The 11855-nt window shown below is 65.0% G+C and overlaps 2 protein-coding genes across 6 annotated transcripts; one reads left to right on the forward strand and one right to left on the reverse strand.

The window, feature by feature from the left end:
- The first annotated feature begins 3641 nt into the window (after nt 1-3641).
- PTOV1 (PTOV1 extended AT-hook containing adaptor protein) lies at nt 3642-8017 on the forward strand. 3 transcript variants are annotated; one of them, XM_040978006.1, is made up of 13 exons: nt 3642-3814; nt 5057-5194; nt 5269-5351; nt 5422-5479; nt 5591-5698; nt 6230-6385; nt 6580-6666; nt 6763-6836; nt 6903-6960; nt 7083-7187; nt 7446-7643; nt 7727-7797; nt 7903-8017. In XM_040978006.1, exons 1-12 carry the CDS (start codon nt 3644-3646, stop codon nt 7736-7738), a joined length of 1248 nt encoding a protein of 415 aa, XP_040833940.1. In that variant the 5' UTR covers nt 3642-3643; the 3' UTR covers nt 7739-7797; nt 7903-8017. The 3 variants fall into 3 exon arrangements, with proteins under 3 accessions (XP_040833940.1, XP_040833941.1, XP_040833942.1); XM_040978007.1 differs by lacking the exon at nt 7903-8017 and adding an exon at nt 7876-7900; XM_040978008.1 differs by lacking the exons at nt 7446-7643; nt 7727-7797; nt 7903-8017 and adding an exon at nt 7247-7420 and having other exon boundaries at nt 7083-7192.
- Nucleotides 8018-8287: 270 nt separating this feature from the next.
- LOC121154885 (polynucleotide kinase 3'-phosphatase) lies at nt 8288-11767 on the reverse strand. 3 transcript variants are annotated; one of them, XM_040977999.1, is made up of 16 exons: nt 11596-11767; nt 11471-11517; nt 10978-11271; nt 10284-10363; nt 10146-10203; nt 9952-10059; nt 9792-9863; nt 9625-9673; nt 9481-9548; nt 9317-9409; nt 9150-9246; nt 9014-9075; nt 8823-8932; nt 8668-8755; nt 8523-8584; nt 8288-8449 (listed from the first exon to the last, which is right to left on the reverse strand). In XM_040977999.1, the coding sequence occupies exons 1-16, from the start codon at nt 11735-11737 to the stop codon at nt 8332-8334; spliced, it is 1548 nt and encodes a 515-aa protein (XP_040833933.1). In that variant the 5' UTR covers nt 11738-11767; the 3' UTR covers nt 8288-8331. The 3 variants fall into 3 exon arrangements, with proteins under 3 accessions (XP_040833933.1, XP_040833935.1, XP_040833934.1); XM_040978001.1 differs by lacking the exon at nt 9952-10059; XM_040978000.1 differs by lacking the exon at nt 9150-9246 and having other exon boundaries at nt 9014-9106.
- Between the last annotated feature and the right edge of the window lie 88 nt (nt 11768-11855).

Here is an 11855-nt window from a genome sequence, read left to right on the forward strand (position 1 = left end):
GGGTGCCACACACTTCCTGTGTTGTTTGTTCACAGAACTGGGTCCAGGGCTGTTATTGAACTTGGCTGCTCTCCCACTTCAGCAGTAGCTGTCTGTGCCAGTCCCTCGTGGGTGGCTCTGTGTCCCGGTTGCAGACACCCTGCTGTTGTCCCAGGGATCTCAAAATGTCTGTGGTTAATGGGATTAAGAGATTGCCTTTATTAAAAGCCTTATTTATTTAAGAGGGATGGGGCCAGCGTTGTGGTATTGCATGATAAGCTATTGTCTGCAATGCCAGTACAAGCTCCAGTTCTAGTCCTGGCCTGCTTTACTTCCCACCGACTCCCTGCTGATGTGCCTGGGAAAGCCAAGGAGGATCCTCAGCTATGGGAGACCTGGATGGCGTCCCAGACTCCCGACTTGAACCCTCGGGGTTGACTCCAGGGCATGGGGCACACCCTGCAGCCACCTGTGGGAGTGCCAGCCATCTCCTAACTCCTTCCTGGTTTCGGTGGCTGTCACTTTTTTAAGCTTTGTTTTTATCGGAAAATCAGATTTCCAAAGAAAAGGAGAGACAGAAAGATCTTCCATCCACTTATTCACTCGCCAAGTGGCTGCAACAGCTGGAACTGAGCTGATCTGAAGTCAGGAACCAGGAGCTTTCTCTGGGTCTCCCACATGGCTGCAGGGTCCTTAAGGACTTGAGCCATCCTCCATTGCTTTCTCAGATCCTAAGCAGGGAGCAGAATGGGAAGTGAAGCAGCTGGGACACAAATTCTCACCCAAATGGGATGACAGCATCACAGGGGAGATTAGCATACTACACCACCACATGGACCCCCTGCAGCTACCATCTTAACTGTAAAGCATACATCCACCAACAGTTGTCCCAGCTCCAGCTCATTGCTTACTAGTGTCTGGGGCCTGGGTTACACAACTGGCGGCCCAGGAGGTCAAGTGGGTCCCTGGGCCTGGGGGCGGGGCAGCTGAGGAAGCGGGAAGCAGCCAAGGTGCAGGGTCCCAGCCTGAGGCTGTGCGCAAGGTGCTGTGTCAGGGTCCCCCCTGTGAAGGCCACCCTAGGTGGATATGGGCTGGGGGTGTGACCAGCAGGAGCCATGGCTGTCCTGGCAGTCTTCCGGAGTTACTTGGTGAAGCACAAGGGTCAGACAGACCCTGCCTACTAGGATAGCTGTGTTTGCAAAAAGGATAAAAAGCAGACCAAGTTCCCGTTGTCTCTGCCTGTGTCCCTGAATGTCCTGATTTCACTTGCGTGTGCCGCATACCCTGTGACGGGGCCAGTGGGCGCAGCAGTGGGTGGGTAAGGCGAGCGGGCCTTGCCTTGGGCAGAGGCTGGGTTACGGGGCAGCGTCCCCCAGCCCCACCCTCTGCAGCAACCTCCGGGGTGACAGCCAGTTATCGTGGTGCTGTTCAGAACTTCGCTTGGTTCATGTGCCAACTGACGGAGTTGCTTCTTTGCCAGCGACAGAGTTGATGCCTGGGCCGGTCTGTTCCCTCCCCAGCCCCAAAGTGCACCTGGCTGAGCTCTGGCCTGTTTGCTGCTATCTCATTGGTCAGAATTTGTCACATGCCCCCACTTCACCATAATGGGGTCAGCACTGGCCCATGTGAGCTGGATGAGCTGGAGATAGAGCCAAAGTTAATAACCATGTTTGTAAATGTAGCCATTTGGCTAACTAGCAACATGTGTCTCCTCTGGGTAGGACCACAGTCTCTCCCAGCTGGGCTCTGGCCTGTCAGCTCAGTGCCAGCTCATTTTCTTTCTTTATATGGCTTGAGGAACTAAAGACTGCAAAGCAGCAAGGGCCTCCCCTAGGACGCCAAGCTTGTCCTGACTGTCCAGGGTAAGCAGCCTGGCTCCCGCGGCGAGCAGGTCGCCAGTTCTGCACCGGGCTAATGGAGAACAGTGTGACCGACGGGAGCACGGCTGGCTTGGGCAGCTCGGTGTCCAGATGCCGCAGAAAGTGTCCCTCCCATGGGCCAAATGGCACGGGAGATGGCTTCAGCGAACATCCTGAGTCCTGTCAGGCCGTTCCAAGTTCTGACACGTCTCTGCTCGTCTCCCCCGGAGCACAACAGGGCTGCGGGCCAGATCTCAAGACGGCCTGCAACATCAGATGATAAGAGCTGCACCCACAAACCGCAATGACTGATCTTTGGTTTATTTTATTTAAAAATTTATTATTTTTCATTGCAATGTCAGATATACAGAGAGGAAGATCTTCCATCCAATGATTCACTCCCCAAGTGACTGCAATGGCTGGTGCTGCACCAGTCTGAAGCCAGGAACCTCCTCCAGGTCTCCCACGCAGGTGCAGGGTCCCAAGGCTTTGGGCCATCCTCCACTGCTTTCCCAGGCCACAGGCAGAGAGCTGGATGGGAAGTGGGGCTTCTGGGAATAGAACTGAAGCCCATATAAGATCCGGAACGTTCAAGGTGACAACTTTAGCCGCTAGGCCACCGTGCCTGGCTCCATAGTTGGATTTTTAATGTTTACTTTTATGAAAAAAGAAAGTTTAAACCAGGTATATATATATATTTTCATAATATACATTTCCCATGGAGTTTTTAATATCTCTCGGAGTTTTCATTCAAGCAAGAGATTTTTAAAAAATATTTATTCGTTGGGGCCCAGTGCCATAGCCTAGTGGACAACTTGCACCTATGGGGATCCCATATGGGTGCTGGTTCTAATCGCAGCGGTCTCATTTCCATCTTCCCATCCAGGTCCCTGCTTGTGGAAAGCGCCTTCTGCAGCCCCGTAGTTTGCTGCTTCTCATCAGGATCCTTCCTGAGTTATCCTTTTGTAGGCAGCGCTCGCATGGGAACAGGGTCCGAACCTGAGCTGTGATTGCTGCCCCTTACTCCATCAACTCTTTGGGGCTAGGTGGGGGCGGAGCCTGGACGTGGGGCCAATGGGCGCGCGCCTTCCGCGAGCAGGGGGCGGGGCGTCACCCGCGGCCTCCTGGGAGTTGTAGTCTTCCGTCAAGTGGCGTCACCACCTTGGAAGGAAAGCCTTCAGGGCTCCCCCTCGCAGATGGTGCAGCCTGCCCCCCAGCCCGCTCTGATAGGCTCCCTCGCCGCCCAGGCCCGTTATTCTTCCTCCCCTCCTGAGATCCTTTGGTAGATTCTTCAGACTGGGAGGGTTTCCCGGTGTCCTCGACTCCTACCCAGCACAAAGCCATTTTAGTTTCGCCCTTCTTTGGATTCATCTACCTCTCCCTCGCCCCCCGCACTAGCATTTGGTACGGCCCCTCGCCGCGTTCATCGCCCCCCTGCCCCGCGGTGGTTCGCTCCGGCCACGCCTCCCGGCCCGCCTTGCTCCTGGCACGGCCACGCCCCCTCGCTCCCCGGAGCCCGCAGTGGTTCGCCCCGGCCACGCCTCCCGCCAATTCCCTGTGTGGTGGTCGCGTTTCTTGCTCCCGCCCGCAGTGGGTCGCCCCGGCCACGCCCCCTCTCCCCCCCCGTCTGCAGTGGTTGGCCCCGGCCACGCCCCCCGGCCTGGCTCTCCCGCGCAGCCGCAGTGGTTGGGCCGCGGCTCCCCGCGCTGGGTCCAGTGCGCGCCCCGTCCAGGCCCTCCCGCTCCGCTCCCGCTCCGCTCCCGCCCCGCTCCGCTCCCGCCCCGGCCCTCCCCGCAGCGCCCGACATGGTCCGTCCGCGCCGCGCCCCGCACCGCTCGGGCGCCGGGGGGCCCCTCGGGGGGCGCGGCCGGCCCCTTCGGCCGCTCGTGGTGCGCGCCGGCCGCTCGCGCTCCTGGCCCGCCAGCGCCCGGGGCCCGCAGCCGCCGAGGATCCGCGCCCGCTCGGCCCCTCCCATGGTGAGCCCCGCGCCCCTCTGCTCTTCCAGAGCCTTCCACAGCCCCGCCCCCGCGCCCCTGCCGCCCGGGGCTCCGCCGCCTTTGTCCGCGCTCTGGAGGGGTGGGGGTCCCCGGCCGGGAGCAGGCTCACCCCTGGGTGGGGGTGTGTGGGGGTGGGGTCCCGGCTCAAATTACTGCTGACTCCTCGGCCCGTGCGGAACGCGGGGTGGGCGGCGGGCGGCGCTTGTTTTTCCCGTTGGAAAGTTGGTTTCTGCCTGGGCAGGAAAGGAGGAAATGGGAGAGGGGGCCGCCTGTGGCCCCGTGTGTCCAGGCTGTCCTGAGGGTGTGGGGGCGTGCGCAACCCACCGGCCTCCCGCGCCTGGGAGCGCCGGGCGCGCAGCCCCGTGCAGCGGCCACTTGCACTGGGGCCGCTCCCCGGGACGCAGGGAGTTTTCGGGAATGGGAACAGGGCTCCCCCAAGTCCTGCAAGTGCGCCTCGGCTTGCAGGGCGCGCGCGTGCCCTGTCCCTGCACGCACCTGGAGGTGTACTGACCCCACCTCAGGGTGCTCGGGCGTTGGGCAGGCATCTCCGATGGGCCGGCGCGCTCCCTCCCCCAGATCCGAGCAAGCCAGGCAAGCTGCTTCCCTGGTGGTCTTCCACGAGGGTCTTTGGTCACGCGTAGTCACCTGCGTGACCCTAAGCTGTGGCTGTGCTCCAGCAGCCCCGGGGCAGGTTACCCGCCTCCGGGTGAGCTGCCTGCCCTGGCAGGGTGCGGTGCGGTTCTCCACCCGGACACCTGGCCGACACAGATGGAAAGAGCCCCCTGGGGTTGTGGTTTTGGGCCACCCTGGGGCGCCCAGCCCTGAGGTGGCATCTTCTGGCCACCCCTCCTCGTGGTTAGATACTGAGCCCCCATCTTGGACCGTGAGCTCCGCCCCAGCCCCCCAACTGGCTCCACCAGCCCTTGGTGGCGGAGGAAAGGAGGCAGCAGAGAACCGGAACTTTCTCTTGAAGGCAAACCTTCCGAGCGTTCTGAGCGTGGGTGTCCCTGGTGTTAGCTGGGAGCAGTGGCCTGGCTGATGCGCTTGTTGCCCCAGCTGGCTCAAGGTGGTGGCCACTCAGTGGCGTGCTGGGTCGGTCCCGGCCGGCAGGAAGGGCACAGAAGGAATGTCTCCTACGCCTGGCTGCTGGCGCCATTGGTCCCGGGGTGCACTGGGGTGGACACAGCCCCTGGGCCTCACCTCACACCTCTCCCTCTGCAGGAGGGCGCCCGGGTGTTCGGGGCGCTGGGTCCCATCGGGCCCTCCTCCCCTGGGCTGACCCTCGGGGGCCTGGCCGTCAACGAGCACCGGCTGAGCAACAAGCTGCTGGCCTGGAGTGGGGTCCTCGAGTGGCAGGAGGTGAGGGGCTGTGCCGTTTGGGAATGGGAGGCAGGTCGGGGTACCTGGCCTCCGTGACGCTCCTCTGCCCACAGAAGCGCAGACCCTTCTCTGACTCCACGGCCAAGCTGAAACGAACTCTACCCTGCCAGGCCTACGTGAACCGGGGGGAGAACCTGTGAGTGTGTGGGGGAGTTGGGTGCGGGTTGGGTGGGTGCACCTGGCCCTGCTGACCCCTCTTCCCACAGGGAGACGGACCAGTGGCCGCAGAAGCTCATCATGCAGCTCATCCCACAGCAGCTACTGGTGAGCCTCACAGCCCTGCCGGCCCCACAGCCCTGCCGGCCCCACGGCCCTGCCGGGCCCTCCTTGCCCCCACCCCCGGCGGTCACTGAGCGGCCCCCTTGTTGCCCTCAGACCACACTGGGACCCCTGTTCCGCAACTCGCAGCTAGCACAGTTCCACTTCACCAACCGAGACTGCGACTCGCTCAAAGGGCTCTGCCGCATCATGGGCAACGGCTTTGTGAGTGCCGGGGGCTCCCGGAGGGGCTTGGGCAGCGGTTCCCCTTGGGCGAGTTGGGAGGGCAGTATCCCCCACTGGCATCTGGGGTCGCTGGCAGTGCATGTAAGCTTGGCTGGCAGGGGCTTTGGATGCTGTGTGCCCGCTGCCGCTTTTGTCCTCCAGCTCTTGTGGCCGCCTCCAGGGCCGCTCTGTGCTGTAGCCCCTGGCATCCTCTGTGCCCAGTGGGTGGTTGCCCCTCACCAGACAGCAAATCTGTGCTCCCGGGGTTGAGGCAGGGTGGATGGGGCAAGCGCGTTGGGTATGCCATGTGCCCTGTTGGTTCCTGAGGCCCACCGAAGAGCTGCCAGCACCCCAGGATTTGAGCATTTATGCAGTGCTTAATGCGTACAAGCTGTCACCATGTTACAGAAGGGGCACAGGAGTCCTGAAGGGGCAGCTTGCCGGCAGCGAGGGGAGGTGTCACCAGGCCCCCCCGCCCCAGGGCTGCAGCCTCCCCCGGCGGACGGAGTCCCTGACTGCACTGCCCCGCAGGCGGGCTGCATGCTGTTCCCCCACATCTCCCCGTGCGAGGTGCGTGTGCTCATGCTGCTCTACTCGTCCAAGAAGAAGATCTTCATGGGCCTCATCCCCTACGACCAGAGCGGCTTCGTCAACGCCATCCGGCAGGTCATCACCACGCGCAAGCAAGTGGGTCCTGTTGCGGGGACTGGGGCAAGGCTTGATGGGGTCACACTGCACGGGGGTCAGCCTGGCAGTGCCTGAGCAGGGGTGGCCCGGCTCCTGTTAGACACAGTGTGAGTGCGCACGCGCAGGCTCAGTGAAGGGGCAGGACTTGTGGCCTGGGAGTGTCTGTGTGTGGCCCAAGCTGCCCCTCCCCACAGGTGGTGGGCCCAGGGGGCGTCGCAGGGCCTGTCCAGATCGTCAACAACAAATTTCTGGCCTGGAGTGGAATCATGGAGTGGCAGGAGGTGAGCCCGGTGCGGCCCAGGGACCAGGTCACCCCGCGATGCTGACCAGGCCTGGCCCAGCCCTGAGGTCTGCTCTCTGCCTTTCCCTCCCCAAAGCCCAGGCCGGAGCCCAACAGTCGGTCCAGGCGGTGGCTGCCCACGCACATCTATGTGAACCAGGGCGAGATCCTGTGAGTGGCGGCGGGGGGCGGGACAGGGCGGGCACGGCGCCTGCTGACGCAGTCCTGGCTCCGCAGGAGGACCGAGCAGTGGCCCAGGAGGCTGCACATGCGGCTCATCCCGCAGCAGCTGCTGGTGAGCAGGTGGCAGCAGGGCGGGTGGGGTTGCTCCCGTCAGGGAATGTGCGGGTGGCCGTGGCCCGGAGCCCCCCAGGACCAGCCGAGCTCCGGGGCTGAGGTGCACCCTGGCCCCCCCAGACCACCCTGGTGCCGCTCTTCCGGAACTCGCGCCTGGTGCAGTTCCACTTCACCAAGGACCTGGAGACGCTCAAGAGCCTCTGTCGGGTCATGGACAACGGCTTTGTGAGTGATCGCCCAGGGTCCCCTCCCGCCCGGGGGTCCTGTGGGTTGTTCCCGAGGGCTGGGAACCCGTGGAATGGGGCATGACACCCACACTCGGCAGTGCCCGATGCCTCACAGCTGTGGTCTCCCAGGCTCAACAGTCACTGCCCCCAGGGGTCTCTTCCCTGCAGTCCTCAGCCCCCCAAGCCCTGGCCTCTCCCCGCATGGGTGCCAAGCTGACTGGAGCCAGGCCACACGGTGACAGGCTGCGCCCCGCAGGCGGGCTGCGTGCACTTTTCCTACAAGGCCTCGTGCGAGGTGCGTGTGCTCATGCTGCTCTACTCCTCGGAGAAGAAGATCTTCATCGGCCTCATCCCGCACGACCAGGGCAGCTTTGTCAACGGCCTCCGGCGTGTCATTGCCAACCAGCAGCAGGTGCTGCAGCGCAACCTGGAGCAGGAGCAGCAGCAGCGTGGGGTGAGGCCGGGGAGCAGACAGGGTGGGGAACGGGGACCAGGACACGCTGTGCCTGTCGAGGCTCATCTCCCCTTCTCCCCCAGATGGGGGGGTAGAGACCACCTGCCAGGAGGGCCCCCTCCAGGAGTCACAGACGAGGCCCCGGCAGAGACTGGTGAGTGAGGGCTCTGTGGGGTATAGGGGAGGGAGCTGCAAGGGACTGGGGGTGCAGGTGCCACCCCTGCACCCCCAGCCCCTCCCTCTGTGCCCCTGCCTCCAGGTCAGTTGCTTCTGAGCGGGGCCCAGTGATGGCACTGCCCAGCGCGAGGATGGTGTCCTGCCTTCCGGGACGCCCCCCACCCTGTGTGTGTCTCAAATAAAGCCTTGAACAGCCATACCTGTGGCCTTGGTCACTGCGCAGGCCAGTGTCCAGGTCATTCTGCCCAGGCCTCATCTGCTCTGGGGGAGATGATGGCAGTGTGGGCACGGCCAGGTTTGGCACCCAGGGACCAGAGTCCCAGACTCTCCTGGCTTACCTGGAACTGTCCTGGAGGCCTGGGGCTTCTACAGGGCCTCGCCTGCCTGGGTAGGCTGCCTGTAGGCTGCGGGAGGGCTGCTCCTCCACCCCACCCCACCTGAGGAAGACACAGGCCAGGGGCCAGGCATATGGAGCAAGCACATTTATTGGGGGGGGGAACCCCTGGTGGGCTCAGCCCTCCGAGAACTGGCGGTACAGGCGCTCGAGCTGTGGCTCCAGCTGCAGCCGGAAGGGAATCTGCAGGATGGCGGTGAAGCCCTCGTCTGGCTTCGGCTCCTCGAACTGCTTCCTGCAGCCGGGCAGTGGTGAGGGGGCGGTTCAGTGCCCACCCGTCCCCCAGGCCCCCACCCGTGACACCATACCTGTAGCTGAACATGACCATGTCCGACACGGGGGCGTGAGAGGAGCCGGTCATCTCACGGAACTACGGGGACAAGGGGCCGGCGCGAGTCAGGCGGCCAGGGCCGGGGTGGGGGTGGTGGGAGTGGACGGGGCTCCCTTGCTCACCCGGTTGTTGTGGCGTGCGTGCTCCAGCGTGGCCGTGAAGAGGAAGCAGCGGCAGGGCACGCCTGCGTCCCGGGCACACTGCAGGTACCTGCGTGGGCGGGGGTCAGTGTGCAGCTGCCCCCCGACTCCAGCCCCAGCATTCGCCCCACGAGTACCTGGCCCGGCTGGCGGCGTCGGGGTTCGTGTTGTCAATCACAACTCGCTTTCCCTGCTTCAGTGCGGCTGCGCAGGCGCTCACACAGCGCTGCCAGGAGCCCAGTGTGTCCTGGGGGGGCACCAGGGTCAGGGGGAGCACTGGGGTCGGGGCAGGGGAACAGGCGGGGCAGGGGTGCAGGCCCCGGCCTACCCTGTTGACGTGGATGTAGCCGGCAGATACAAGGTGCTCCATAAGGAAGGTGGACTTCCCGGCTGTGGGGCGAGGTGGTTTCAGTGGAAGCCCCTCGCAAGGGGACAAGGGACACCCAGGGTTCAGGGCCTCTCACCTCCAGGGAACCCCACAGCAACCACCACCTCGGGGCTGGAGCTCAGGAGGGCGCTGGGCTCGGGTTGGCAGAGTGGCCCTGAGGGTGACACAGTCCTCTGGGAGGTGGGGTGGAAGACGAGCCCCTAGCCCAACTCCACCAGCTCCCCCATCGCTGCCCCAACTCACTGGGTCGAAGGCCGGGAGCTGGAAGCTGGCCACTGGCCACTTGAGAAAAAACTCCTCGGGCGTGGCGAAGGGCAAGCCCAGGTTGAGAGCAAACTGGTGGGAAGGAGAGGTTAGCTTGGGCTGGCAGGGGTCCGCGACGCAGCGGGCAGGTGCCAGGGCCTTACCAGGCGGTCGGCACAGGAGAAGTCCTTCTTCCGGCCCGGGGCCCAGCTGACTGGGCGCCCAGCTGCGTCTGCAACCAAAGACACTTGCTGTATACCTGGTGGCTCCTGGCTGGGGTCTCTGCCCTCCAGCACCCTGGGCCCTACCTCCCACGAAGATGCTGTCCTCCTTGGAAATGGGCACGCCCTCGTTGGCCTGGAAAAGAGGCAGGGGGAGGCCTATCCCACCACAGCCTTCCCCACCCCCCCAGTCCCTGGGCCTGCCTGTACAGGGCGCCTGGGTGCCCCAGGACAGGGGAGCCATGGGCACTCACCTGCTCCTGCAGGAAGTCCCACATGCCTGTCACTGGCTTCCGGTACAAGCCCGCGTGTGTGGCCACCAGCACCTGGGGGCAAGGAGGGTTGGCCAGGGCTTGATGATGGATTCACCGGCCACACTGGGGCTGCCGCCTCCTGCCACGGCCCAGACCCTACCTGGAAGGGCACCCCCAGCTTCTCCAGCACAGCTTCCACCTTGGCCTTGAACTCCTCTGCTGGCAGCTTCCCGCGCCCGATGCCCATCTGGTTGGTGAAGATCACCAGCTGCGGACAAGGGGGTGTCAGGCCAGGGCAGGCGTGGTTGGCCCATGCGCGTGCAGACAGATACGTGGACACACTTGCACACCCACCTTGTAGCCATCAGCCTCCAGCTCCCGCAGCCTCCGGGGGACCTCTGGGTATAGGATCCTAGGGCGGGTGGGCGTGGCAGGTCTGACGAGGGATGGAGGCTGACCCGGGCATGTCCCCATCACTGCCCTCGCCCTCACCTCCAGTCACTAGGGCCCGTGGGGAAGACCTTCCCAGAACGGGTGGTGATGAGTGTCCCGTCCAGATCAAAGCTGGCTACCTGGTGTGGTGGGCAGCCCAGTGAGTGCTGTGGCCGGGGAGCAGGACCAAGGGCCGCAGCGTCTTCACCTTGCCCCCCCCCGACCCTCACCTTGCCCCCAGCTGACCCTCACCTTGCCTCCCCCGACCCTCACCTTGCCCCCCCCGACCCTCGCCTTGCCCCCGGCTGACCCTCACCTTGCCCCCTCTGACCCTCGCCTTGCCCCCTCTGACCCTCGCCTTGACCCCCGCTGACCCTCACCTTCCTCCCCCCGACCCTCGCCTTGGCCCCTCTGACCCTCGCCTTGCCCCTGCTGTCCCTCACCTTGCCTCCCCCGACCCTCGCCTTGCCTCTCCCGACCCTCACCTTGGCCCCTCTGACCCTCGCCTTGCCCCTGCTGTCCTTCACCTTGCCCCCACCCCCCCCCGACCCTCACCTTGGCCCCGGCTGACCCTCACCTTGGCCCCTCTGACCCTCACCTTGCCCCCTCTGACCCTCGCCTTGACCCCCGCTGACCCTCACCTTCCTCCCCCCGACCCTCGCCTTGGCTCCTCTGACCCTCGCCTTGTCCCCGGCTGACCCTCACCTTGGCCCTGCTGTCCTTCACCTTGCCCCCACCCCCCCCCGACCCTCACCTTGGCCCGCGCCTGCACACCGGCTGCCGTGAACACCAGCAGCTTCTCCAGGTGTTCCCAACCCGGGGAGGATTTCCGCCGCCGCTTCTTCTCTGGCTCGGGGTCCCGGGCCTCCCCGGAGCTCTCGGGGGGCGTGGCGGGCCGGGGCTCCGGGGCGGCCGCGCACGGCTCCTCCCAGCGCAGGGTCAGCGGGTGGAGCCCGTTGACCAGGTACAGCGTCTCCCCGACCGCCAGGACGCCCTCCAGGCCCGGCCGCAGCTCCCGGGCGCCGGCGGTGGAGGGGTTAACGCCCAGCTGCAGCGACAGGGAAGACGCGCTGGCTCCGCCCCACCGCCAACACCCGCCAATCAGCGCTCTTGCTCTGCACCAACCACGCGCCCAGGCCCCACCCCCTCCCTGCACGCCCGCCAATCAGGGCTGCGCGCGGCAGACAGCCCTTCGAGGAAGGGCGCCCGGTGGAAACCGCTCCGTCCGCCTCGGGCAGGGCCCGTACCTGCTTCACCGTCACGGTCCGCGTCCCGGGGTCGGCGGTCAGCGCCACTGCGGGCAGCGGGAGCGGTCAGAGCGCGCCGGCCCCGTCCGCCCGCCCGCCCGGCGCAGCCCTGCCCTTCCGCCCACCTTGGTTCCTGGAGCATTTTCGGTCCGCCACCTGCGTCAGGGGGCCCCGGCCGAGGACCAGGGCGCTGCCGTCGGCGGGCAGCAGGATGGGCGCCGGGCCCCCGGCGGGGCTCTCCAGCCACAGGCGGCCGCGGGTCTCCATCGCTCCGCGCCGAGCTGTCCCGAGCGTCGCCGGAAGTCCCGCCCCTTCTAGGGAGGGCCCTCAAACCCGGAAGCCCCGCTCCTCGCAGTTTCCTTGGCAACGGCGCCGGCGTCCCTCG

The sequence above is a fragment of the Ochotona curzoniae genome, unplaced genomic scaffold, assembly GCF_017591425.1.
Source record: "Ochotona curzoniae isolate NIBS_2020 unplaced genomic scaffold, NIBS_Ocur_1.0 contig_2861, whole genome shotgun sequence".
Classification (NCBI taxonomy): domain Eukaryota; kingdom Metazoa; phylum Chordata; class Mammalia; order Lagomorpha; family Ochotonidae; genus Ochotona; species Ochotona curzoniae.

Excerpts from the sequence above, each read along its gene's own strand:
- LOC121154885 (XM_040977999.1), bottom strand. The coding sequence starts at position 11,737 with ATGGAGACCCGCGGCCGCCTGTGGCTGGAGAGCCCCGCCGGGGGCCCG. Across the intron at positions 10,060-10,145 it reads TGGAGGCTGATGGCTACAAG|CTGGTGATCTTCACCAACCA; the intron begins GTGGGTGTGCAA and ends CCTTGTCCGCAG. Across the intron at positions 9,549-9,624 it reads GGACAGCATCTTCGTGGGAG|ACGCAGCTGGGCGCCCAGTC; the intron begins GTAGGGCCCAGG and ends CTTTGGTTGCAG.
- PTOV1 (XM_040978006.1), top strand. The coding sequence starts at position 3,644 with ATGGTCCGTCCGCGCCGCGCCCCGCACCGCTCGGGCGCCGGGGGGCCC. Across the intron at positions 5,480-5,590 it reads TCATCCCACAGCAGCTACTG|ACCACACTGGGACCCCTGTT; the intron begins GTGAGCCTCACA and ends TGTTGCCCTCAG. Across the intron at positions 7,188-7,445 it reads GGGTCATGGACAACGGCTTT|GCGGGCTGCGTGCACTTTTC; the intron begins GTGAGTGATCGC and ends TGCGCCCCGCAG.